The 25,979-nt window shown below is 41.5% G+C and overlaps 1 protein-coding gene across 7 annotated transcripts in view; it reads left to right on the plus strand.

The window, feature by feature from the left end:
- DROSHA (drosha ribonuclease III) overlaps positions 1–25,979 on the plus strand; it is a 128,608-nt gene that overhangs the window by 79,130 nt on the left and 23,499 nt on the right. For all 7 annotated transcript variants that reach the window (XM_066373939.1, XM_066373984.1, XM_066373974.1 and 4 more), the window contains 7 exons: positions 2,011–2,070; positions 3,401–3,500; positions 6,886–6,988; positions 9,342–9,412; positions 15,046–15,090; positions 16,564–16,721; positions 21,042–21,147. In XM_066373939.1, the coding sequence (XP_066230036.1) occupies positions 2,011–2,070; positions 3,401–3,500; positions 6,886–6,988; positions 9,342–9,412; positions 15,046–15,090; positions 16,564–16,721; positions 21,042–21,147 (643 nt within the window). The remainder of the gene's footprint in view (positions 1–2,010; positions 2,071–3,400; positions 3,501–6,885; positions 6,989–9,341; positions 9,413–15,045; positions 15,091–16,563; positions 16,722–21,041; positions 21,148–25,979) is intronic.

A 25,979-nucleotide genomic window follows, 5' to 3' on the forward strand; every position in this document is an offset into this window, starting at 1 on the left:
CTACAAATTAAAAAAACTGTTTTACATATACTGAAACTGTAGGAAGACTTAAATAGGGAAACTAAACTGGAACCCACGAAACAGACAACAACAAAAAAATAGTTTGTAATTTTGTCTTAAATTGAGTGGTAAGTGTGGGGATGGCGGGGTGGATGAGCCCGCAGCCCTGAGAGCCCTTGTAACTGGGCAGGCCTCCCAGCTGACCTTGGGGACGAGCAGGGTCAGCAGAGGGAACGTGTGAGGGAGAAGGGTGGCGTGTGTCAGGGCCAGCGCCCACGTTGGTCACCTTAGGGTTCTAACTTGCTGTTGCAAGCAGATAAAAATGGGTGGGTACAGTGGCACTAGATACAGAGTGGCTTAAAAGGCCAGACAGGTTCAGACTTGATAGTCAGTTACTGAACTTGGGGGGCGCCAAGGGTCTGTGTCCAGGGTGTTTAAGGAAGCTCCTGGAGTCGGGAGGCGAGCTGCTCTCAGGCCGGGCCTGTGCCCTGCTGTCCTTGCTCTGGCCCGGGGGCTCCGCCTGCCCTCTTTGCCTCCTTACCGTTGTCACCGTTCTTTCTGGTTTCCTCTCGTTACTCATCCCCAAACCCCGTATTTTCTCCTTCTGCAGCTAGCACTGAAGCAGGTACTCAGATTCTTCTCATTTATGGCTTTAGATAACTCACTAGTCCCCAGCCTACTCCGATCAGAGGCAGGTTTGTGCCCATGACCCAAAGAGATTGCTCATCAGTGGCGTCTGCTGCTGCTTCTCACCATACTTGTATGTTTCTTTCTGGAGACATGTTCCTCCCTTCGGCTAGAGGATGCCGCTGGCCTCCCTTCCACCTGCCTGGCCAGTCCTCCTCCTTCACTGGCTTCCCTTCTGCTCTACCTCAGCTGTGCCCTCCCCGGCTCCAGCAGAGGCCCCCTTTCCTCTAGCCGTGATCTCTCCCTAGGCAGTGCCGCCTGGCCCCTTTGCCTGAAATCCTGTCTAAATGTGGCCACACTCAAAGAGACTTCTTACCGGCTTTGTCCGTGCCCGTGAACAGCACGTTAACACATCTCTTCACTTGGGTGTGGGCACTCTGGCCTTTTCGAGCAGGCATGTCTAGAATGCAGCGCTTGCCTCTCCTCAGACCTTTTCTGCTTTTGGTCTTCCCCTTGCAGTAAATGCAGCTGGTTTTGCCCAGCTACTAAGACGAAGTCTAGACTTTGACCTTTATTCTTTTCTTTTTCTCAGCTTCCAAATCCCAGCTCTCATAGGTGCATAGAGAAGTGAGCATTTTGCTGGCCCTGGAAGGTCAAGCATGTTGTCAGCGTGGTCCTTGCCCAGGACAGAGCGGAAGGCTGCAGGCGGCAGAGAGCCGCTAAGCATCGGCCCCGAGCGTTTGGGGGGCCCTTCTTAGAGGGCATGAGGCAGCTGTGAAGCAGGAGCCCAGCGCATAGCTGGGACACTGCAGCATAGTGGGACTGAAACGTCATGCAGGCTAGAGTTCGGGCAGTGGGAAGCTGTCCTCAGAACATTGTCCCCAAACTGATTTTTCAGTGTGCAGTTCCAACTCTCACTAGAACACATTCTCCCTTCTCTTGCCTACCTGCAGCTGTGTAGAACGCTTCATGATTGTTAGGATGCTGCCTCCTCACTTTAAATCTGATTCCTAGGGGAAGGAAGCACCTAGGTTGGAAAGCCTGCACCCCTTGGTGGGAGGGAATGTCCCCTCACTTTCCCAGGGGGCTAAGATGGCACTCAGTGCTCTTGATTAAAAGGAACAAGCTCTGGCTGGGTAGTTCAGTTGGTTAGAACATGTTCTGAGGCACTAAGGTTGCGGGTTTGGTTCCTGGTCAGGGCACATACAAGAATCAATCAATGAATGTATAAATAAATGAAACAACAAATCTATGTTTCTCTCTCACTTCCTCTCTAAGAAAAAAAAATTAAAGGAGCTAACCCTCATGTGTTCTTTCTTTGAGGAGAGAGGGAGGGGATGTAAATGCCTGCTATTTTAAGTGATTTTTAAAATTTTCCTCTAGGATTAATCACAATGAACGGTTGGAGTTCCTGGGTGATGCTGTTGTTGAATTTCTAACCAGGTAAGGAGGCTTTCTACTCTTCCCCATTAATTACATTTTGTAAGTAACATACTTAATACATTGCCTTCTTTGTAATTAGTCAAATAAGCCATTGAAACATCTTGTATTTTGTCTCTGCTGTGGAGCTTAAAAGCCATATGTCTGTGGCTCTTGCCCTGATAACTTGCACTCACTGTTGCTGTAATGAGCAAGATTACAAGATGAAAGGCTGGTGTCTCTGTCCTGTCAAGTTTATGTTCAAGTTGCTACAGCCACAAGAGATCAGCCTGCCTTGGTCTAGATGCTTCAGAGCTTATATTCAATTTGTAAAGAAAGGGATGATATTTTAAAATGTCATTTCATTTTCTAGGATTTGTCTTTGATCCCTTTCTCACTCTTTCTGATCTCAAGGGAAGTAAAGCTTACAAGTAATTTTAATGACAAGATTTGGTGTGTGTGCATGTGTGTGTGTTCTCCCCAGATGCATTTTAGGGTCCTTAATTTGAACGTAGGGGCAGGAAAGTGTGTTTTGTTTTTTCATATTCACGTAATTTCTCCTTTAAAGGATATATAACACATGCTTTTCTTTCAACTGTCTTGAGCTATTTTTATTGTTTAGGTCACCTTTTTTCTCCCAAGAAGGACATAATGAGCCAAAGGGGTTGCTCCCTAAAGCTGCTCTCACCAGACACGATAGGACTAAACAAGCTTGGTGGACCTGAACAGCTGGTGTGAGAGTGAGGGGACTTCAGTGGCTCCTGTGGTCCCAACGTGTTCTGTGGGCCTTTTTCCCGGTTCCCACACTGTCCTGATCAGCTCCTGTAGGCTCGTTCTTACAGTCCAGCCGGCCACAAGTGCCACTCTCAGTTCTATTCCTGTCCCTGTCTGTCCTTGTGAAGAATGTGCCTCCACTGCTGCCCTGCCCAGGGCTTCCCGGGCTTCTCTTCAGGGGCCACTCAGAGCCCAACCGGAGAAAAGGAGAAGGAGGGGGAGGATGAAGAAGCAGATGGTTGCTTCTCCCGAGTACCCTGACCAGGAATTGAACCCGGGACTTCCACACTGCCAGGCTAACACTCTACCACTGAACCAACTGGCCAAGGCCCAGAGGCACTTTTTAACAGAAAAAAAAAAAAAGGTGAAAATATGAGTGAAATGTGCTGTTTGGGTTTTGGCACATTCAGGTATATAGTGCTTTCTATTTAACTTTTGAAGACTTTAGTCAGACCCTTTAGGTTTGGTTCAGTTCAGCTGGTATCTTTTGCCCTGAGCCTTTATGCCCGGCCTAGTTTTGTGACTCAGAGCTACAGATGAAATGTTCTAATGCATATTTATTTCTGGGCTCTTTTTGCAGTGTCCATCTGTACTATTTGTTCCCTAGTCTGGAAGAAGGAGGCTTAGCGACTTACCGGACTGCCATTGTTCAGAATCAGCACCTTGCCATGCTAGCGAAGGTACAGCCACGTTGGGAGCACAGGAGGGAAGCCTGACCATCTCTTCTTCAGTCTGTGCATGATTTTTCATTTGAAAAAGTAACCCTTTAGCACCGTGATGGTGCAGTTTGGTTGCTCCGCTACCGCCCACCATCAAAGCTGGAACGCCCACTAGTGGGCGGGAGGGACCAGGTTGACCAGCACTGCAAAAGTGGGCGGTTTTTATAAAAAGGTTCCCCATCACGGCTTTAGCATATATTTAGGGTTTAATATTTTATAGACCAGGAAGGATTTTTTTGTTTGGGTTTTAAGGATTTAATACCTTTGTGAGTTTCACCAGCAGCTAATGAACTCCACGGTGAGGAAACTTTATAACAAAAGGGGAAAATTTTGACAGATGTGCGTGAACATTTGGGGAAAAGGAACATGAGAGCAGACAAAAGAAATGAACTTTTTGTATTTTCCCTTTGTGTAATATTTTTTATTACATATGTTTTTCATGTACTCTAACAAGCAGAATTACAGCTTTGGACATAATTGTCCAGACCATTTATATCATTTATGTCCATAGGGGATACTTTATAGATCTTAAAGGATCCCTTAAAATTACAGATTTCATCAATTAAGATTTAGGTTTTACTTATGTCATCTCAGTTGATGTTCCTACCTGTGTGTGCCTTTATTATAATAAATCATAACAGAAAGAACACGGGCACTGCCCTCTGACAGAGTGGGGGACCATGGACGAATTGTTCTTCTCCAAGCCTCTGCTCTCTCATCTGTAAATGGAGACGGTGTTAGCACTTGCCACACAGAGTAGCTGTGGGAACGACATGAATTATCTTTTCAGTTTAATGATTTGGTTTATAAAGGGTGTGGCACAGTGCCTGGTTGTCAGGGTAATCACTCAAACATATAAATGAATTAGAAGGAGGTAGTTGTTTTTATTGCGGCTACCACTATTCTCATTAAAAATCATTGCATTTTCTTGACCTGTGGATTCATTCAGTAGTAGGGGAGATTGTGGCTCTTAAATCCCCGCACCCTGATGATCTGCTGAAAAGGCTTTTGTGAGTTGTCCTTCGTGTTTACCTTAAGTAAGTTTTATTTTCTTCATTTTGATATAAATGTTGGAATTTGATAGAAATAACCATGTAAAACCCATTCTAGTTTGTGGCTGACCGTAATTTGATCTTGCCAAGGCATTAATTACATTCAAAATGTGGTTCATTTTATCTCCTGGTGTTTGTGTTAGTGAGTGCGTTGTTTCCTTTTCTGTAGCAGCATCGTTGTAGCTATGGCAGGAGGCTCTCCCCCAGCTTTAGTGGCATTTGAGAGAGAAGATAATGATACCTTAATGGAAACTGTAGGCAACACGTATGCTAACTTGGTTTTAGCAGCCTCACAATGAATACAGTTCCACAAGTCTCAGTAAAACTGCTTCAGTGTGAAGTTGATTAAACTGTGAAGCAGCTTCCTAGTAGTCCACATGAATGTCCATTGGAAATAACATTAATAGATTATCTCCCTCTGCCGTTGTTTTCTTTATAGTTTTAGATATAATGGAATTGCATAATTGTTTTTTTTTTAATGTGTTTACAAAGTATGGGGGATTGCCCTAGTGTGAAAACAGAAGGTGCTAAGTAACAGGCTGGGTGCTTTGCAAGACCATGAGGTAGAAGGGGTGGCCACTTTCTCCCTTCAGGGATTTCTGTTTGGTTTTCCTCCACACCCACACCCCCATTGCTGTAGCACGCAGCACCTGTCTGCTCCACCAAGGGCAGTGCTGGTTTGCTCTTCCGTCTAGACCAGTGGGGCTTAAGCAGATGGGGACTGCTGGCCCCTTTGAGAACTGACTGGTGACTCTAAGATAACTGTTCAGACAAATGAACATTTTACCCCACATGCATAACTGAATACCACTCTTTCTTTTAAAAGTTTCACTAATGCATACATAAAAAAATAAGGATATACAGCAGTGTTTATGAGAAGTTGGAAAATTCGTAGTATTCCAAAATAGTTGTTTATAATATGAAATGTGGCTTGCAGTCTACCCTCAAGTAGGGCTCCAGAGAAAGCAAACAATTGGATTTTTCCAGTGAAGTTGTGAAACAGATGAAATTTACATATTCTAGAATAAACTCTTGTACTTGGGGATCACTTTTTTAAGAGATGTTATCTACTGTTGCATATGTGGTAGTCAAAACTCTCATTTGGGTATATTTTATACTCATGAATTCCTAGCAATACAAAATACTGAGAGCATATGTTTTGTTTTTATTGTCTCTGTCTTTTTCCAGTATAAATAGATATGGATATTTTTAGCACACATACTAAAATATACATAATCTAAGTATCTTTTATCTGAGACTTGTATTGTGGGGATGTTCATTGACTTGTGTCTTGTTCCATGTTACACGGCATGTTACTGCTTAGTATTTACTGAATTGAATTACATGGTAATGGAAACAGATTTAGTACCTGCTTATGCAATATTGTGTCTCCTTTTATGGAAAGACTTGTGATTTCTATTTAATTTAATCTCAGAAGTTGTACTCTCATAAGTACATTCTCTTTCTAGTTCTAAAGGGACTTGAATTATTTGTGTATTATAATACAATAGGATAAGAGATAAGTAGATACTGAACTCAAGGTAAAGAGAAAAGAGTCAATAGTCTTTACTCAAAGGGTAAAATGAAGAGAGAGGTAAAGTCAGTATACACAGATGTATTTACAAGTCCTACACAATTTCTAGAACTGGGCCACAAATTTGGTTTTAAATTTTTCTAAGGACAAATAAAATAAGGAAACATAATTCATTACAAAAAATATTCCCAGAGCTGTTAAAATAAATCTAACTCATTGCTGAGAAGATCTTACTGAGCCTTCAAAATGTGAATGTGGAGACCTCAGAAAGGGGGCACAAGTACAAAGATACAGGAACCCCCAATTCCTTGCCAAGTTTGAAAGAAAAGATTTAGAGATATAAGGCATTTTGAAGTCTTCTGGGGGTCCCCATTTACTCACCACATGAAAATCAGTTCTGTATGGTACCAGCATCATCAGTACCACGTAACTGGAATCAAAGAGGTTAACTTTGGGTTGGGTTTGTGTCTCCCCGGACATATTGGGTGAACCCACAGTCTTTTAGTGAAGTCTTATTCCAGTTTGGCTAGTACTTGGTCTGAACCTAACATGGAGTTTATAGAAGCCTGCTTGGGGAAAAGTTAAGGTTTGTCAGTGCTGAACCCTATGTAAGAGCTCCTAGAAAATGGTAGACTGGACTTTCTTAATATACTGACAGAAGTCAGTTATTTTGTAACCATCACCCTTTACCCCTAGGAGTTTGAGTTACTATAGTTATGATTTTTGCCAAATTCTGTCTTTGTCATTTTGAATTTTATAGAAACTCGAGCTGGATCGATTTATGCTTTATGCCCACGGACCTGACCTTTGTAGAGAATCAGATCTTCGACATGCAATGGCTAATTGTTTTGAAGCATTAATAGGTAATTTCTTTTTTATAATCTTATTTCTTGCATGTCTGAAATGTCTGGAGAGCACATAAAATTCATTCTGCAGACTTGGGACAGAATGACTTGTTCTCAAAGTATGTGAGGTCCCTAGAATAATACCCTCTCATTGTGCCGAAGTTTTTGTGGTTCTTCCAGGCAGAGTTGTGCTTGCTTTTCTCATATCCCCGGTCCCTGAAATGGTCTGATGTCATGTTCATGCTTGGATATATATATACTGAATTGAATTGAAGTGAATTAATATGGAGACAAATTACTTTCCAGATTTGATTCAGGATCACATCCATAAATAAACAGTAATTTGGTTACTGGGGAGGCCCCTAATACTGCTTTTGATCACATTTTAAACTATTTACAAGATTCTTTGATTTAAACTTCTTAAAAACATGGCATTTTTAAAACCCCAGGGCTTGAGTCTATATAGCTATTATTTATTCTCTTGATGTAAGACTGATGCAGACACTGTACTTCCTCAGTTTCTTTTTACTGCACCCAGAATACAGGTGCAGGAAAGTGACGAAGCGTTAATTAGCTGGTGATTGCAAGTATGCTTTACAATGAAATGTTACAGTAGATTGACAGGTCCTTGATTTTTTTTTTTTAGGTGAATGATTGAATGCATTTTATTTTTCAAAGGCCTTTGTACTTCCTTATCAATTTTGCCCTCTTCCTTTGAAAATGAATATAAAAGCTTCCCTTTATAGTTTTATGCTGATAATGGTAGCAAGAATGTTTAATAATTATCCAGTCTTTTCACAGCTATGTCTTTTTTTTTTTTTTTGCACAAATATGTCTTATTTTTAGAGTTTGTCGCATGGAGTCACTGTTCTCTGTACACATAATATTTTTTATTTATTTTTTGTATTTTTCTGAAGTGAGAAGCAGGGAGGCAGAGAGACAGGCTCCTGCGTGCGCCCAAATTGGATCCACCTGGCATGCCCAATAGGGTGCAATGCTCTGCCCATCTGGGGCCCTTGCTCTGTTGCAACCAGAGCCATTCTAGCACCTGAGGCAGAGGCCATAGAGCCATCCTCAGCACCCGGGCCAACTTTGCTCCAATGGAGCCTTGGCTGCGGGAGGGGAAGAGAGAGACAGAGAGGAAGGAGTGGGGGAGGGGTGGAGAAGCAGATGGGCGCTTCTCCTGTGTGCCCTGGCCGGCTTTCGAACCTGGGACTTCAATACTCCAAGCCAATGCTCTACTGCTGAGCCAACTGGGCAGAGCCATGTACACATAATATTTTTGATAGTTAGTGTTACCATTGGCCTCAGAGTCAGGCAGATGTGATTCGTGCCCCCAGTTCTTACCACAAAAAGATCTGTTCTCATTACAACACAGCTATTTGGACTCTTACTCTTTAGTAGTCCAGATATTTTTTTTTCAACAGGCTTTAAAAACTTGCTTTATTATTCTTGCAAATCTGGTTTTCATACTCTGTATGCTTTCAGTTAAGGGAAGATAAAGAGAGATTCTTATGCTCAGTTGAAGTCTGTTGTTAAAATACAAATAGAGACAGTCCCAGGTCTCCAAAAATATTGGCTTCAGTCCTGTCCCGCTCGTTGGTGGGGTCACTGAGATCCAATCCCCATCTTCCCTGTTCCTCCATCTGCTCCTTCAGATCAGAGATCAAGCACTCAAGGTCAGGCCTATTATTATTACTGTTGTTATTTCTACAAATGTTGATGGAGAATACAGGTGTTTAGTCATCAAAAGCTCCAGTGGCTAAGTGTCTTTAATATTTTATATGAAAAATGGCCTTTGTGAAGACAGACATAAGAATATATGATTACCCTACTCCAGAGTTATTTGATATGCAGTTAAAATGTTACTGTAGTACTTACTGGTTATAATTAATGGTAAATGTGTGTACAGTGCTTAATTATTTCAAAATATTTTAAAATAATTATTTCAAATTGAAGGTAAAGGTTGTCCTGATTTTGATTTGCAGAAGCCCTCATTGATCTGAACTCAGGTTTCCTCTGTGGTCTGAAACAAACTATAAATATAGGAAATAAAACAGCATTTTTGTAAAGTTAGGTGTTTGTGTGCAGTGTAGTAAGGTTCATACCTATACCTTATAGCTCACATTTGTCCTCTTCTACTTACACTATTCGATTTAGATTTTAGTAAATTGAATTTCGTATTTCAGTCTCATATTTATGATACAAAGGATAGCCAAGAGAGGAAAAGTACTGCCTTTAAAACAATTGCTTCTGATCTTGTCAGTTACTTCTGGAGTGGGTTCTGGCTTGCCGTTTTGCTTTTTCTCGGGATATGTAATTTTCTTTGTGTATTAATGCAGCCTTCCTCCGGGTACTCTCTTCTATCTAGGGGCTGTTTACTTGGAGGGAAGCCTGGAGGAAGCCAAGCAGCTATTTGGACGCTTACTCTTTAATGATCCGGTATTTATCTCTACCCATTTGATTTTTCTCAGTTACATATCATTACAGAAGATTTTTATATCAGTCTTTGTGTTTTAAAGAGAGTGTAGGAGAGGCGAATGCACCAGAAATAGCTTATTCAGTTCTCTCTTCCCTCCTGGTCATTTGTAAATGAAATGTGAATATTAATATAGCAGGATTTTGCTTTATTTTGAAGTATCTTGGAGCTAATTATGATTTTCTGTTTTATCGTCGTTGGGTACCGGCCCCTTGCAGGCTTAGTTGAATCTCTGCCTTTGGCTCTTCTGTTTATGATTTGTTTCTATGTTATGTAGACTAGATAAATGCATACTTCAGGAATTCAGTTCATAGGGAGTTTCTGATAGGGCTATTAATAAAAACTACGGCAATATGTTTTTTTAAAGCAAATTATAGTTTAAGAAAAAATGATAGATTTTGAAACAGTTTCTGTTGTTACTAAAGTTTTAAGCTATGAATATTGCTAGAGCTACCTTTTTTAATCCTGCATGTAATAGAGCATACTGGATGCTTTTTGTACCAAAACAAGTCAATTTAACATTTAAAGGGAGAGGCAGCTTTGTATTCCAAATTGAAATGTCATTATAATTGAATGAAATAGCCCTCATGGAGTAATAAAGAACATTGGGAGCCAGTGTTTTAAGCTGTTGTGCAACCTTCAGCTTAAGTGGCTGTCAGATGTTATTACCGTATTACTTAGGGTAGTTGAAAAAAAAGAATCAATAGTTTTGAAATATGGGACCTGGACGATGTTTGTATCTGAGGGTATGGTTTTTTTTTAAATCTGTTTTTATAGATATGTGATGATTTTATATGTTTGAATTTCTTCCCTGATGGGAAAATTATCTACAGATGTTCCATGTCCCCCACTTTGTCCTACACCATAAACAAGTGTGAATCTTGATTTATGTCCGTAGCAGATGGCATGTATTTGAAGTCCTGTTCTCCAGTCTGCAGATATCTTTGTTCTGCCTTTCTCTTCTGCTGGCAGTTGTAGTGAGCTCTTTGTGTCGTTTCCTCCTGCCAGTGCTGCTCCTGTGTGCCCCCTCGCCCGCACACCCGCCGGCCTCCCCCACCCACGCACTGCTCTTTCTCCCGTCTTATCTGCACGCGCCATCCACGCGCTCCTGTTTCTCTGAAGTCATGCAGCTTTACACCTTGTGTTCTTAATTGCATGAGTTTTTGTTGGGATTCTTTTCTCTCTTTAAATTGCTTCTCTCCCACTTGTCTCCTTAGCAGGCTTATCTTCTATTTCCAGTACCAAGTGCAAGGCTGGCATGTGCAGTGTTTAATAAATATTTGTTAAAGGAACGAAATGAATAAATGACTAAATGAAGAAGCCGAATCTTGAACATTATCTTACAAATGGCACGGCTGAGATTCAGAAGTCATTTTAGTGTGCCCTTCATGAAATAGAACAGGGCTTAGTAATAGATGGTCTTCCCACTTCAGCAGGGTCAGGTGCGCACACCCAGGCATTCTAACTCATTTGACATCTGCATATATGTTTACATCTGTTGGTTATAGTACTATCTGTGAGAGATGTTTGCAGACCTTTGTACATTTTTTTAAGTAATGGCATTGTGAAAGCCTAATCAGCCCAAGACAGCCAGGGACAGATCTGTAGGCTGACAAAGTCAGAATTACTGATTCCGTGTGTGGGGGGAAGGCACTCATGAGAGGGAAGTGGGCATCCTTGCCCTGGCTGAACCCGGGCTGGTGCTGACCGGTGCTAAGGAGGGCCAGGGAAGCAAGGGTCCATTCCTGATTGGTTGCCTTATCTGAGGCTGGATTAGAAGAGGCAAGGGATTACTTTGGGATTGGGTGCTGTCAGGAGCTGAGGGCAGTTTGAATGTCGCCAGTAATCTTTATTTAGGGGATAAGACGTGGCAAAGCAGGTCAGAGGGCAGCGCTGGCAGGAAAGCAGTGGCCCTGGAGTTTTACAGCTGCTCCAGGCCCTGAGGGAAACGTGGCTCCCAAACCTTGCAGCTGGTGTATTTGTGTTGTCCTCTCTGCCCTGTAATAGCGGGGCTTTTTCCTCTTTCTCCGCCTGGATTGATGTTCACCCTTCAACCCAGATAGTTTTTGTCATTTCTGTGTTTTCTGGTTTGTGTGTCCCTTCACGGTTTACCCAGTACATTCGGAGCCATTGTTGCAGTTTGGTCGTCCCAGTGACCCTCTTAGAAAGATGGGAGCAGTTACTGGGTAGACTTTCCTTGTCTCCTACACCCCCATCGATTTTTGTCTTTACACATCTGTACCGGTGTCTAGAAACTGGAAGAAATGTCCTCAAATTGCCACTGGGTTGATTCACATAGGTGTTTCATAGGCACTTCATTTCAACAGTTTCAGTGTTCAAGTTCATCACCTTCGCCCTAAACATCCTTCTCTTCTTTTACTCTTATGACCTAAACTAGAAATCTGAGGATCTTCTTTTATCCATACACTTTTTTCTCTCTCTATCCATTCAGTTGCGAACTCCTGTCGGTTCTGTTCCCAATATCTCTCGACTTGGTTTGCTCTTGGCCTTCGGCTGCTGTAATGTTTGTCCTCCTCGTCGCCACTGGGATATTTCACTGGTCGCCAATCCTTCATTCTGCATTTAGTGTCATCTTCTTTTTAAGGCACAGATTTGATTACAGTCTTTCCAGTTTCAAATCCTTGATTTCTGTACTGCCTGCCAGTCTGTGTACTACACAACATGGCATTTAATAGTTTTCATAATTCAACGCCCACCTAGTTTTTCAGTCTCCTTTCTTTTTACTCCCTCTGTGCCATTCTAGGATTTACCTTCTTTTAATTAAAAATTTTTTCAAAGAGCGGTTTTATGTTCACAACTGAGCAGAAGCCACTGAAATTGACCATATAGTCTTTGCCTCACACGGGCATAGCCTCCTCCATTCTATCAAGCTCCCTGCCCAGAGTGGTGCATTCATTACACTCAGTGAACATTGACACAGAATTCCACAAGCTCCACAGAGGATTCAGTGAGGATTCCACATACTCCACAGTGAGGATTCACTCTTGCTACTCTACATCCTGTAGGTTTGGGCAGATGTATCAATACAAGTATCCAGCATCATGTCATAGAGAGTATTTTCACTGCCCTGTGCTCTGCCTATTAGGCTACCCTTTGTGCCTGCACACGGCAAGGCTTATTTGTGCATTGATGGTGCCCTGTTTTTAGTTATCTCCCGCTGCTGTTCACTTAGTTCTTCGTGCTCTTCGGGATACATCTGGAGAGTCACCTTCTCTTTGTAGTTTTATCTGGCACCTGCAGGCATCATTGTCCTAGCACGTAGTGTGTATCTCTATTATAGAGCTGAACTAAGTTTACTAAATTATACTTATTTACCTTTATTCTTCCCCACTAGGCTTCTTTGAGGACAGGGATAGTGTCTTATTCATCTGAGTAAGCTAAGACATAAGAGGTATTCACTAAAAACATATGCATGAACAAGTGTCCCAAAAGTCATCGAACATTTTCCAGAAGTGCAAACTGAAGGTGGAGACTTTACCTAAAAGCTAGGAAAGGGTAGAACTGGGATTCCAATCTAGATCTTTTCTAGGAATTTTTCTCTGACATCGAGGTACAGAAGAACCTCATCTCTGTGTGCAGAGTGGATTAAGGTGGTGGGTGCAGTTGAAATAGTGTGTTGTAGCCCTGGCTGGTTTGCTTAGTGGTTAGAACATCAGCCTGGCATATGGAGGTCCCAGGTTCGATTCCCAGTCAGGGCACATATGAGAAGCAACTCTTTGCTTCTCTCCCCCTTCTCTCCCTCTCCATCTCTCGCAGCCAGTGGCTCAGTTGGTTCGAGCATCGGCCCTGGGTGCTGAGGATAGCTCAGTTGGTCAGAGTGCATCAGCCTCAGGCACTAAAAATAACTTGGTTGATTGGAGCATCAGGGGTTGCTGACTGGATTCTGGTTGGGGTATATGTGCGAGTCTGTCCCATTATCTCCCTCTCTTATTTAAAGAAAAGAAATAGTGTGTTGTGAGGGAGGAGTTAAGCTGTTACACCATGATGGCTGGCAGCAGATCTTAAAGCAGAAATTGGGGTTTTTGAGTGAGAAACACACAGGAGAAGGTGAATCAAGAAATCTGAGAACTTTGAGCGTTGAAGATTGGAGTTGGTTGGAAGAGATAGCTGTTTGTCACTACTGTTAATATCCTCATTACTGATAGTAGCGTGTTCTGTGTGCCAGCCCTGGTTTAGTACTTTGGGGTGTCTGAAAGCACTTTGCAGTAGGTGCTGTGATTGTCCTTGTCTTACACTTGAGGAAAGGGGTATTTTGAGCAGTTATTTGTTTGCCAGCATGGACTCAAGTGCACCCGGGTTGCCTGACTCCTGAGCCTGCGGCCTTTCCTATCACCACACTCCCCAGTTTAAGGAAAGGCATAAAGTTATTATTTGGCCGTTTGGGTGTGAGGTCAAAGATGCTCACTAAGTCATGTAGAGTTACGAACTGGTAGCTTGGATGAGGCAGCAGAGATGAACAAGTGATGCACACTGAGACCGTAGCTGCAGTAGTGGGGGTGTGGAGCTCGGCAGCGGAGCTGGTGATGGGGAGGTTGGGAGGGAGGCAGAGGTCCGGGAAAGGCTCCTTTGGGTATAGGAGGAGAAAATAAAGCACCCAGAAAACGGGCAAGTTGCAAGGGAGTGACATTCGGTGTGATTCATGCCACAGAGAATTCAAGGGAAACGTTATTGATTTGGTTAAGAAAAGTTTTTAAAAATGCTTTAAAAGAACAGTTTGATATTTAAGCATTTTTAATATTGGCAAAAAAAAAAAAAAAAAAAGCCCTAAGTATGTTTTATTATGATTCCAGTTGTACAGAAGTGTCAGATGTTTTATTTCACTTTGTCATCATGTGTGTCACAAGCGATAGCAAATTTTCCTGTACTTCTTCCCAATCCCCAGATTTTAAAAAAAAAATATTTTCCCTCTCATTTATTTCAAAAACCTATCATCAAGGCCAGAAAATAGATTCAGTCAGATGCTCCCTAGAGTCTGAAACTGAAGGAAAAACACTTTAATCCTGAGGAAATAACGTACTAGGCTTCTCCATAAAAGTCACTCTTTCCCTTTTTTTACGTAAACGTGTGCCGTGACTCACAGTAAAAGTGTGGTCTTATCGATCTAAGACTTTATGGACTGGGTACAGGATGTTTTTCACTCCGTCTCAGACAGCTCCTATGATAATGAATAAGTACCTGAAATAAAGGACATTTGAGATGGGTTTTCATTACAAAAGGCACAGCTGATGCACAGTTCTGGGGAATGGTAAACTAAAAAAATATGATTAAAATAGCAACTTAATCCAGTGTATTAGGTTAAGCAAATGTATAACTTAGTTTTCAGAGGTGTCTTTGACTCCTGGGGATGGGGTGGCTCTTTTCCTACCCAGCTTAATAGGCTAATTAGAGTCACTACAGGCGGTTTGAGTGGTGACTACACTTTAGATAAAAATTAGTTTGCTAGCACTATTGAATTTGCAGTAAGTGGAGTCAGCATCTGAAATAGTTCGGTATTTCACATAATGGCATTTTATTTAGTACTCTAGAGGTGGTAAATGGCTCCCTTGAGCACTAAAGGCCCCACTCCATTTTCCAGGACCTGCGCGAAGTCTGGCTCAATTATCCTCTGCACCCACTCCAGGTAAGTGCGCCTGGTCTGCAGCGAGCTTTGTGACTCTCGGTAATCGTCTTACTTCAGTTTGCTTTTTCCCCTCCTGCTTTTATCCTTAGCTTCCCTTCAGTGGCATTATGACTTTAAGCTGGGTGTCAGAAGTGGAAAACTTCAGAACAAATACCAAAATGATCCCATACATTGCATTTATGTGGTCTGGATGGCGTGGGGCCTGGGACACCTTCCCTTACGAGGCAGGAAGAACTATTTCTGTGGTTGTGGTTTGGCCCCTACCCTCCCCCCAAGAGTAATACTCAAAGTATATGCTGATGCCTGTATATCTACATGCTTGCTGTTGGAGACAAGATATAGAAGCAAGTCTGGACTTATTGCAAAGAAGAACAAATACTAAATTAACATTGCAAAAGTGTCACCTGATTTGAACCTTAGAAATTGCAGGCTTAGACTCAGATTACAGAAAACATATTATAAGTTAAAACTTTACTACAGTATGATAACTTTTTACTCAGGATTTTAGAATTTAAAAGATCTATATGTGGTGACATCCTCTTCCCCAGTTGGTTTAAAAATTTTTGCTATTCTTTGCTTTTTTTCTATTTTACTTTGGAGATAGATGTATCTATCCTCATATATACATATTGTTATATATGGATATATGTATATTATATATACTAAGAATAATTACTAGTGACCGACCTCTCTCATGGGAACCTTTACAGTAATAAATGGCATTAATTCAAAGTACTTTAGAAATATTTTATTAATGTGAAATTGCCCAGAGTTGTTGGAAATGTTCAGTTATACTTTTCTATTTGCTCTCTGCCAGTTGTTAAAGGCTCATTATTATGTTGAGCACCTGCCTACTGATATAATACTCTCTATTGTAAGGTGAAACAGTTCTAGAGATGATGCTCATTTGCCGAAATAGGTTGGTCCCTAGAAGACACACAGTAGTCAAGTGACTAATGCAGTGGTTCTCAAAGGGCAGCCCCCAGCCAGGAGCATCTCTGTCACCAGGGAACTTACCAGGAAGGCCTATTTTGGTCCTTACCCCAAACATGCTGAATCAGAAACTCAAGGGAGCGAGGGGGGGGGGGGGGAGTGCTGGCCATGTGTATGTAATAAGCCCTACAAGGGTTCTGATGACCTCTGAGTTTGAGAACCACTGTGTGTCTTGTCCACTGGCAGTTCCTTGGCTCACCCCTTCCTAGGAGAGTTAGTAGAATACTTGGGAGTTTGAACTGTGTACAGTACTTGGCCTTGAAATTTGATAGAAGATTGGAAAATATTACTTGAAACTTCTTTAAATATTAGGTTTGTTTGCCATTCTAAGGGATGAGAGAGAAGCTTCCATGTTTTATTGGCCTTTCAAAAATTTCTGCCTATGAAAGAAAGAATTTACAAGACACTATCCTAGAATTGATAATTACTCTTGTAACCAAAAACTGTATGTGATTTTTATTTATTTCTCTTTTCCTGTAGCTACAAGAGCCAAATACTGATCGACAACTTATTGAGACTTCTCCAGTGCTACAGAAACTTACTGAGTTTGAAGAAGCAATTGGAGTAATTTTTACCCATGTTCGACTTCTGGCAAGAGCATTCACATTGAGAACTGTGGGATTTAACCATCTGACCCTGTGAGTTAAAAGTACCCATGTAGTTCCATTGGGACCATTTAAATAAGCAATCCCAAACCGTTGCTGTGTACCCTTCAAAACAAATGGGATTTCTAACATATTTCTAGGAAATTGTGAGATGGATAAATAGCCAGACACTGGCATGGACAAGGAGATAGGCTCCAATCAGTTATGTTTGGTTCTATTGTCACGCATCACATTTCTTCATAAAGTGTAAGAGAAGTGTGAAGGAAGTAAGAACTTGTTATGTGAAGGGGCTGATATTAAATCTTTTGGTCTGTATAGGGCATGTGGTGTGATTCTACCGTAGTAGCATAAAGGCAGCCATAGAAAAGGTATAAGAGTGAACATGGCTGGGTCCCAGTTAAATGTATTGACAGAAACAGGCCATGGGCTGAGTTTGGCCCTCCAACCCTTGCTCGATCAGTTATTTGAAGATGGGCTAGTATAATAATAAATAAAATAACCAAAATGTTATTTCTTTGCTTGCTGTTTTTTATTCAATTTTTGGCTCTCTTCTTCAAGTCAAATGTTCTTTAAACTGTAAAGATTAAAGAACCTTATAATAGTTTTTTCAGTGTTCTTAACCTAGATTCCAGATTTGATTAATGGAGTGTATACAGGGCTGGGTAAAAGTAGGTTTACAGTTGTTCATATGGCAAAGTACAAATTAATAAAAATAACACACGAATAAACTGTTTCGTGTCCTCACGACTATAAACCTACTTTTGCCCACCCCTTTATTTCAATAAAAAGTTAAAGCAGAGGAAATTCTTGGACTTTTTACTTGTTTTGTCTATATAGAGATTGTCTGTACAAGATTGTTGTCTACTTTATCTTTCACTTGATACTCCTTGGGTTCTGGTTTGACAGTATATACAATTCTTTACTGGAGCAGTTGTTTAATCCTTAGATAGTACTCACTTTACTCTTTTTTGAAACTCAACCTGTGTTGCCATAGAGCTCTTCTCAGTTGAGGGATCTTAGGTAATTGTATTTTGTTTTATGCTTTAAAGCAGGGGTCGGGAACCTATGGCTCACAAGCCAGATGTGGCTCTTTTGATGGCTGCATCCGGCTCGCAGACAAATCCTTAATAAAAAAAATAACACTAAAAATATAAAACATTCTTTATTACAATCTACTCATTTCCTACCACTTATGTTCATGGTTGTGAGTGACTGGAGCCAATCACAGCTGTCCTCTGGGACAACACCAAATTTTTATTGGATAATGTATAACGTACATGGGTCATTGTGAGGTCAGGAAGTAAACTTTCCTCCTTTTTAATCAAGTAGTTAGCTAGCTAATTGCAGAAACCCTTTTGACAAAGAAGATGGCTAAAAAGAAAAAAAGATGAGGAGTATCGTACTTTTCAGCAGGAATGGCCAGAGGAATTTGCCTTTGTGGAGAGAGCAGGTTCTGCAGTGTGTCTAATATGCAGTGATAAAATTGCATTGATGAAACGGTCAAATATAAAGCGGCACTTCGATACATGCCATACTACATTTGCATTGAAATATCCAGCGGGGGACAGCAGGAAGAGAGTATGTCAAGAGCTACTGTGCAGAGTGCAAGCTAGTCAGCAGCAACTCTGTGTTTGGACCCAACAGGGTGACTGGAACTCGGCTAGCTTTGCTGGTGCTTTAGCAATTGTGAGAAACGGAAAGCCATTCACAATGGGGGTATGCCAAAACATTCATGCTTGATGTTGCCAGTGAACTTTTTGATGACTTTTCAGATAAAGACAAGATAAACGAATAAAAGACATGCCTCTGTCAGCAAGAACTGTTCATGATCATACCATCATGATGGCAAATCAAATTGAGGCAACACAAGTGAAGGACATAAATGCAGCACCATTCTTTTCTCTCGCTTTGGATGAGTCAACAGAAGTAAGCCATTTATCCCAGTTCAGCGTGATTGCAGGGTATGCCCTTGGTGACACACTACGTGAGGAAAGTCTTGCTGTTTTGCCTATGAAAGAGACAACAAGAGGGGAAGATTTATTCAAGTCTTTCACTGAGTTCACTAAAGAAAAACATCTACCGATGGATAAACTTATTTGGTGTGTACTGATTGTGCTTCGTGCATGGTGGCGAAAAACAGAGGATTCATAGCGCTTCTTCGTGAACATGAAAAGAGACCCATCCTAAATTTTCACTGCATCCTACATCAGGAGGCGTTTTATGCTCAGATGTGTGGCAAGCAGCTTGGTGAAGTGATGTCGCTGGTCATTCTGGTGGTCACCTTTATTGTTGCCCGAGCTTTAAATGATCGCCAGTTTGAAACACTGCTGGATGAAGTTGGGAATAATTATCCTGGTCTGCTTCTGCACAGCAATGTGTGTTGGTTGTCAAGAAGGAAGGTGCTCAGCCGTTTCACGGCTTGTGTGAGTGAAATCTGGACTTTTCTTGAAATGAAAAACGTCGAGCATCCTGAGTTAGCTAATACTGAGTGGCTCCTGAAGTTCTACTACCTCGTGGACATGACTGAACATCTGAACCAGCTTAATGTGAAAATGCAAGGCGTTGGAAATACAGTCTTATCCCTTCAACAAGCAGTGTTTGCATTTATTTGAAAACAAGCTGGAACTCTTCATCGCCAACATTGAAACAGGTCATTTACTACAGTGGTCCCCAACCTTTTTTGGGCCACGGACCGGTTTAATGTCAGAAAATATTTTCATGGACCCGCTTTAGGATGAGACGGATAAATGTATCACGTGACCGAGACAAGCATCAAGAGTGAGTCTTAGACAGATGTAACAGAGGGAATCTGGTCATTTTTTAAAAATAAAACATTGTTCAGATTTAAATATAAATAAAACGGAAATAATGTAAGTTATTTATTCTTTCTCTGTAGACCAGTACCAAATGGCCCACGGACCGGTACCGGTCCGTGACCCCGGGGGTTGGGGACCACTGGTTTACTACACTTTGAAAAACTGGGAGAGTTTAGAGATGCATGCACAGCAAGTGACCTTGCTCAACACCTTGATCTCCAGCAGCTAGCGGGCTTCACATCTAGTCTCCTGCAGTCATTCAAAGCACACTTTGGAAAATTTTGTGAGTGCACTCGTCTTTTTAAGTTCATCACCCATCCACACGAGTGTGCAATGGACAGTGCCAACCTGAGTTACATCCCTGGTGTTTCCATCAGAGATTTTGAGCTACAAGCTGCTGACCTTAAGGCCTCAGACATGTGGGTGAATAAGTTCAAGTCACTGAATGAAGATTTGGAAAGACTTGCAGGACAGCAAGCAGAGTTGGCAAGCAAACACTGGTGGGGAGAAATGAAAAAACTTCAACCTGTGGACCAGCTGATTGTCAAAACTTGGAACGCACTTCCTGTCACATATCACATATTGCAGTGTGTGAGTATTGCTGTACTGACAATGTTTGGCTCTACATGTACATATTATCAGTCTTTCTCACATCTAAAGAACATTAAGACCAACCTACGATCATGTTTAATGGATGGAAGTCTCAATGCCTGCCTGAAGCTTAACCTCACCACCTATAAACCAGACTACAAAGCCATCAGCAAAACCATGCAGCACCAGAAGTCGCATTAATGGTAGGAAGTACTTTATTCATCATTGGTTAGCATCAGCATAACAACGTTATGGCCCTGGCCGGTTGGCTCAGCGGTAGAGCATCGGCCTAGCTTGCAGAGGACCCGGGTTCGATTCCCGGCCAGGGCACACAGGAGAAGCGCCCATTTGCTTCTCCACCCCTCCGCCGCGCCTTCCTCTCTGTCTCTCTCTTCCCCTCCCGCAGCCGAGGCTCCATTGGAGCAAAGATGGCCCAGGCGCTGGGGATGGCTCTGTGGCCTCTGCCTCAGGCGCTAGAGTGGCTCTGGTCGCAACATGGCGACACCCAGGATGGGCAGAGCATCGCCCCCTGGTGGGCAGAGCGTCGCCCCTGGTGGGCGTGCCGGGTGGATCCCGGTTGGGCGCATGCGGGAGTCTGTCTGACTGTCTCTCCCTGTTTCCAGCTTCAGGAAAATGCAAAAAAAAAAAAAAAAAGAATTCAGATTCAGAGACTTATTGTACTTTAAAAGTGTTGGTCTTACATAAAATGCACACATTTACTTGTATTTAGTGTTAAACATATTGTATGGCTCTCACGGAATTACATTTTAAAATATGTGGCGTTCATGGCTCTCTTAGCCAAAAAGGTTCCCAACCCCTGCTTTAAAGCAAGATGAATAGATATGTTACCTTTTAAAATGTGTTTTAAAAAATTCTGGTGTTTTTTTTTTTTTTTGAAACACATAAGTACTTATTGACCCCTTTACACTGATGCTTCTTTACTCAGAGGCCACAACCAGAGAATGGAATTCCTAGGTGACTCCATAATGCAACTGGTCGCCACAGAGTACTTATTCATTCATTTCCCAGATCATCATGAAGGACACTTAACTGTGAGTTTATCTTAATTCCCTCCAATTAGATTGCTGTAAAATAGAGAGTGAAGGTCAGAAGAGTCAAATATCTATTTATAGAATCGATGAGTTAGTTCTTGGTGACTTTAGCATGTATAGCGTATTGAATTTTTTATTTCATTATGCAAATTGTGTACAAGGCAAAAGAATACTGTTAAGAACTCATACTTTTTCACTTAATGATTGCTTTGTTCAAGACATTGAGCTAGGCTTCATGGGGGGAGCAAATATTAAACATGAAAAATGAGAAGATAGGCCATAGGGTTACTCAACAGTTTGTAGAATACAGTGGAGTTGAAAGAGACTTACAGAGACCAGGTTTGATTTATGGACAAAGTGAAAGTCCCCATTCCTCTCACTTTTGTCTCATTGTATAAAACTTTATTGAGCTTATTATTGATCAGTAATATAACTGGAGTGGTGAACAAAACATTGGAAGCTGGTCATGATGGTCTCCCAAGCCATAAGGAATAACCTTTGAGTAGTACCTCTAGAGTTGGGCATTGAGAAGGCAAGTACGTTACAGGGCAAGGGAAAAATACAGTCATCTCACCTTATCTGCGGTTTTGCTTTCTGCGGTTTCAGTTACCTGTGATCAACCGTGGTCTGAAAATATTTAATGGAAAATTCCAGTAAACAATTCATAAGTTTTAAATTGCATACAGTTCTGAGTAGTGTGATGAAATGTGCCGTTCTGCTCCTGCCCAGGATGTGAGTCATCCCTTTGTCTAGTGTATCCTGCCGTATATGTTACCTCCTCACTCACTAGTCACTCAGTAGACTGACTATCATGTTAGGGAATCAATAAACGCGGTGTTCAGGTTACCCTTATTTTACTTACTAATGGCCCCAGAGTGCAGGAGTAGTGATGCTGGCAATTCGGAAATGCCAAAGAAAAGCCAGAAAGTGCTTCCTTCGAGTGGGAAGGTGAGTACAGTACAATAGTATATTTTAAGAGAGAGAGACAGAACACATTCATAAAACTTTTATTACAGTATATTGTTATAATTTTCCTATTTTATTATTGTTAATCTCTTACTGTGCCTAATTTATAAACTAGACTCTATCATAGATATGTATGTATAGACAAACATAGTATGTATAGGTTTTGGTACCTTTTGCAGTTTGAGGCATCCATTGGGGATCTTGGTAAGTATTCCCTTTGGAAGTGGGAGGGCTACGGTAGTAGAACACTATATTATGGTTTATTAGTGTAGACTCTTTTTTGTTATGCTTGAAGCAATGAATGGTAAGTCTTTTGTACTTTGCATTTCTACAAATTTTATGCTTGCTTTGCTTTGAATAGAATTGGATCTTATATCTGCAACTATCAACCCTGGAAATAGTTTATATGAGATACAAATATTAGAATTAGGGAGAATATGGTGATTTGGCTATGTTTAAATGTAATTTTTCAGCAGAATTTCTGAGCCCAACCAAATACAGTCCTTTCATTTACCCACTCAATGAATATTTATTGTGCTTCTACCAAACCCCATGTGTCATTATATGGGAAATCAGCAGTACTCTAAGTTTAAATTAGTTTGATTGCCATTTAAAGTTAACTGCTTTTGGATGGAAAAGAAAGTGCTTTCTTCTTGAATTAATATTAGATCCTTAAGAACATATAAGCATGCACCAGAAATAAACTAGCATCTCTTGACTCTTTCTCTGTGTTGGGGAATCAGTAAATGCTTTTTCAGGATCCTCCACTAGGGAATAGACTTTGTAGCTGTCAGACAATCTGGTTGATCTGAGAAATGGCCAAACCAAACCAAACGGTTTGAAGTAGTAATTCATATTTTGGCCATATAGAGGCCACTGCTGAAATTGGTGTGACTTAAACACACACAAAATTATTAATGGACTCTCAGATTTTATGGAGGTGGGATGTTATATAGATCAACAGGGTTACGGCTTCCTGTCTTAGTCACTGCGCGCGCGCGCGCGCACACACACACACACACACACACACACACACACTCTCTCTCTCTCACACTGCATCCCCAGCGTTGAGCACACAATGAAACCAAAACTTATTAAGCTCTGTCCAAGGTCTAGGTCAGGGGTCCCCAAACTTTTTATACAGGGGGCCAGTTCACTGTCCCTCAGACCGTTGGAAGGCCAGACTATAAAAAAACTATGAACAAATTCCTATGCACACTGCACATATCTTATTTTAAAGTAAAAAAAAAAAACGAGAACAAATACAGTATTTAAAATAAAGAACAAGTAAATTTAAACCAACAAAATGACCAGTATTTCAATGGGAGCCATGCTCCTCTCACTGACCACCAATGAAAGAGGTGCCCCTTCATGAAGTGCTGCAGGGGCCGGATAAATGGCCTCAGGGGGCTGCATGTAGCCCATGGGCTGTAGTTTGGGGATCCCTGGTCTAGGTAAAGATAAAAGCAGGACTGTGACAGACTCTAGTTTTGTGTTCTTTCCAAAGTTGTTTCAATGCCTTAACTGTAGTTGTATCCAAAATATGTTTATCAGCCTTGCTGTCTTAAAATTACACAATTTTGGATGGCTTATTAGAAAGATGTTAACAAATGACAAAATCTTACTAGAGTAGTTTTTATTAACTGTATTCACAGAAAGCTGTGGTAATAATCAACAGGACTACCAATTCTGCTGGCAAAACAAAGATGACCTATCTTCAGTTAAATATTATATATATTTCAAAAGATGTGACCTCAGTGATGAGTGTGGTTGCCTCCTTTCTCCTTGAACACCGTCTTGTGCGAGCTTGTCATGCTGCACCTTCTTGGGTTTTCTCTCTCCTCTTGAGCTCCTCTCCCTCCTCTGAAGGCTTACTTTATCCTGTATAGCTGATGAATATTCTGGTGCCCAAAAGGCTCACTCTGAGGCTATTTTCTTTCTTGCTTGAGTCTTTCTTAGGTAACCTTTTCCCGTGTATGTGACCAGTTTCACTCCATAGGCAGATGACGGATCTCATCAGTTCGTTTCTTTTCTGTGCTCCAGTAGCAGCTGCCTTCTCAGCCTCTCTGCAAGTTTAAGACTGAACTTTTTACAAGTTTCTCCCACCTGGGTCCTCTGAGTAATTGACTGGTAGCATCACCTGTTGTAAGACAGAGAAACCTGGGAGTTATGTTTGATTCCTCCCTCTACTGCCCTTCCCCTTAGTTAGACCATTCACAGATCCTGGCAGTTACCCTTGAGTAACTGCCTCATCTTGGTCACCCAGATCCTCTCTGCCAGCTTATGTCACCTGTGCTGCTGTCCTGGTTTCTGCATAACTGTCAGATGTTATGGGGATTTGATCAACAAGAGACCCAGTTAGAAGCGGTGGCATTTATGAAATCGTAAAGATTGTGTTTATACAAAGCACTAGGCAGTATAGCAGGCTCAGATATCCCTTTGAGATGCAGGCTCCTTTTTGAATGCCAGTCTTTGTCAGTCTTGTGGGCATTTTTGTACTCTTCCTTGGGGGACATTGAATCAGGCAGAAGCCCTTCAGTTGGCCCAGGCCGCAGGCCTGTGTGACTGTTGCAGCGTCCTGCACTGGTCTTCCTGTGTCCGCTCTTGCTCCCATCCAGTCTGGTCTATGCTGCACCGGGCAGTTTTTCATGACCCATCTCCTTTGACCACACAGGCCATTCATCTTCAGTCCAGTTGGTTGTTCCTCTTTGTCTGCCCAACCTCTTAATATTGGAGTGTCCAGTTCTCAGACCTCTCCTTTCTTCCGACTTCCTCCCGTGAGTGGTCTCATGGCTTTGATTGCATCTGTACACTGCTTCCTAATTTGTGTCTTTGGCCTTTACTTCTACCTCTAACTCAGACTCATATATCTATGTATAATCTTATACTGGAATCCCTAGTTGATTTCTGTTAGGCATCTCAAACCTAACATGTCCAGAACAAAACTAATTTTCAGCCCAAACCTGCATTTCTCTAGGTGTTCTATCAGTAAGGATTGATACAATCTTCTAATTGCTTGGGCTAAAACCCTTAGGGTCATCCTTAAATCTTCTCTTTCTCTCTTACTGCACCTCCCAGCCATTAGCATATCCTGTTGATTGTACCTGAAAAGTTTTTCTGTAATGTTTGACTGGCTCCACTGTTATCTTTCCCCTAAATTACAGCCATAGTCTTCCAACTGGTTCATTCCTACCCTCCACTCCTCCACAGCCTTCTAGCACATTATATAGTGCAGTGGTAGTCAACCTGGTCCCTACCGCCTACTAGTGGGCGTTCCAGCTTTCATGGTGGGCGGTAGCGGAGCAACCAAAGTATAAATAAAAAGATAGATTTAACTATAGTAAGTTGTTTTATAAAGATTTATTCTGCCAAACTTAGCGAAAATTCAACATAAAGTACTTGGTAAGTAATTATTATTATATGCTTTAACTTGCTGTAGCTCTGCTTTATAAATTTTATAAAGTTACGTTACTAACAGAGATACAAAAGTGGGCAGTAGGTATAAAAAGATTGACTAGCCCTGATATAGAGGAATCATTTTTATTTTATTTTAAATTATTGATTTTAGAGGAAGGAAGGGGGGGGAGGAAGAAAGAGAGAAACATAGATTTGTTGTTCTATTTATTCATTCATTGTTTGATTCTTATATGTATGTGCCCTGCCCAGGGATTGAACCTCTAACCTTGGCATATTGGGATGATGCTCTAACCAACTGAGCTACCTGAAAAGGCTTAGAGCAATACTTTTTAAAGAAAAGTCAGATTACAACCCTTTTCTCTGTAAAACCGTCCAAAGATTTCCCATCTCAAGAGTAAAAAAGTTTTTTTTTTTACCTGCAAGACACTGTTTGACCTGCTTTCTTGCTG

This window comes from Saccopteryx leptura, chromosome 1 (assembly GCF_036850995.1).
Source record: "Saccopteryx leptura isolate mSacLep1 chromosome 1, mSacLep1_pri_phased_curated, whole genome shotgun sequence".
Taxonomy (NCBI): domain Eukaryota; kingdom Metazoa; phylum Chordata; class Mammalia; order Chiroptera; family Emballonuridae; genus Saccopteryx; species Saccopteryx leptura.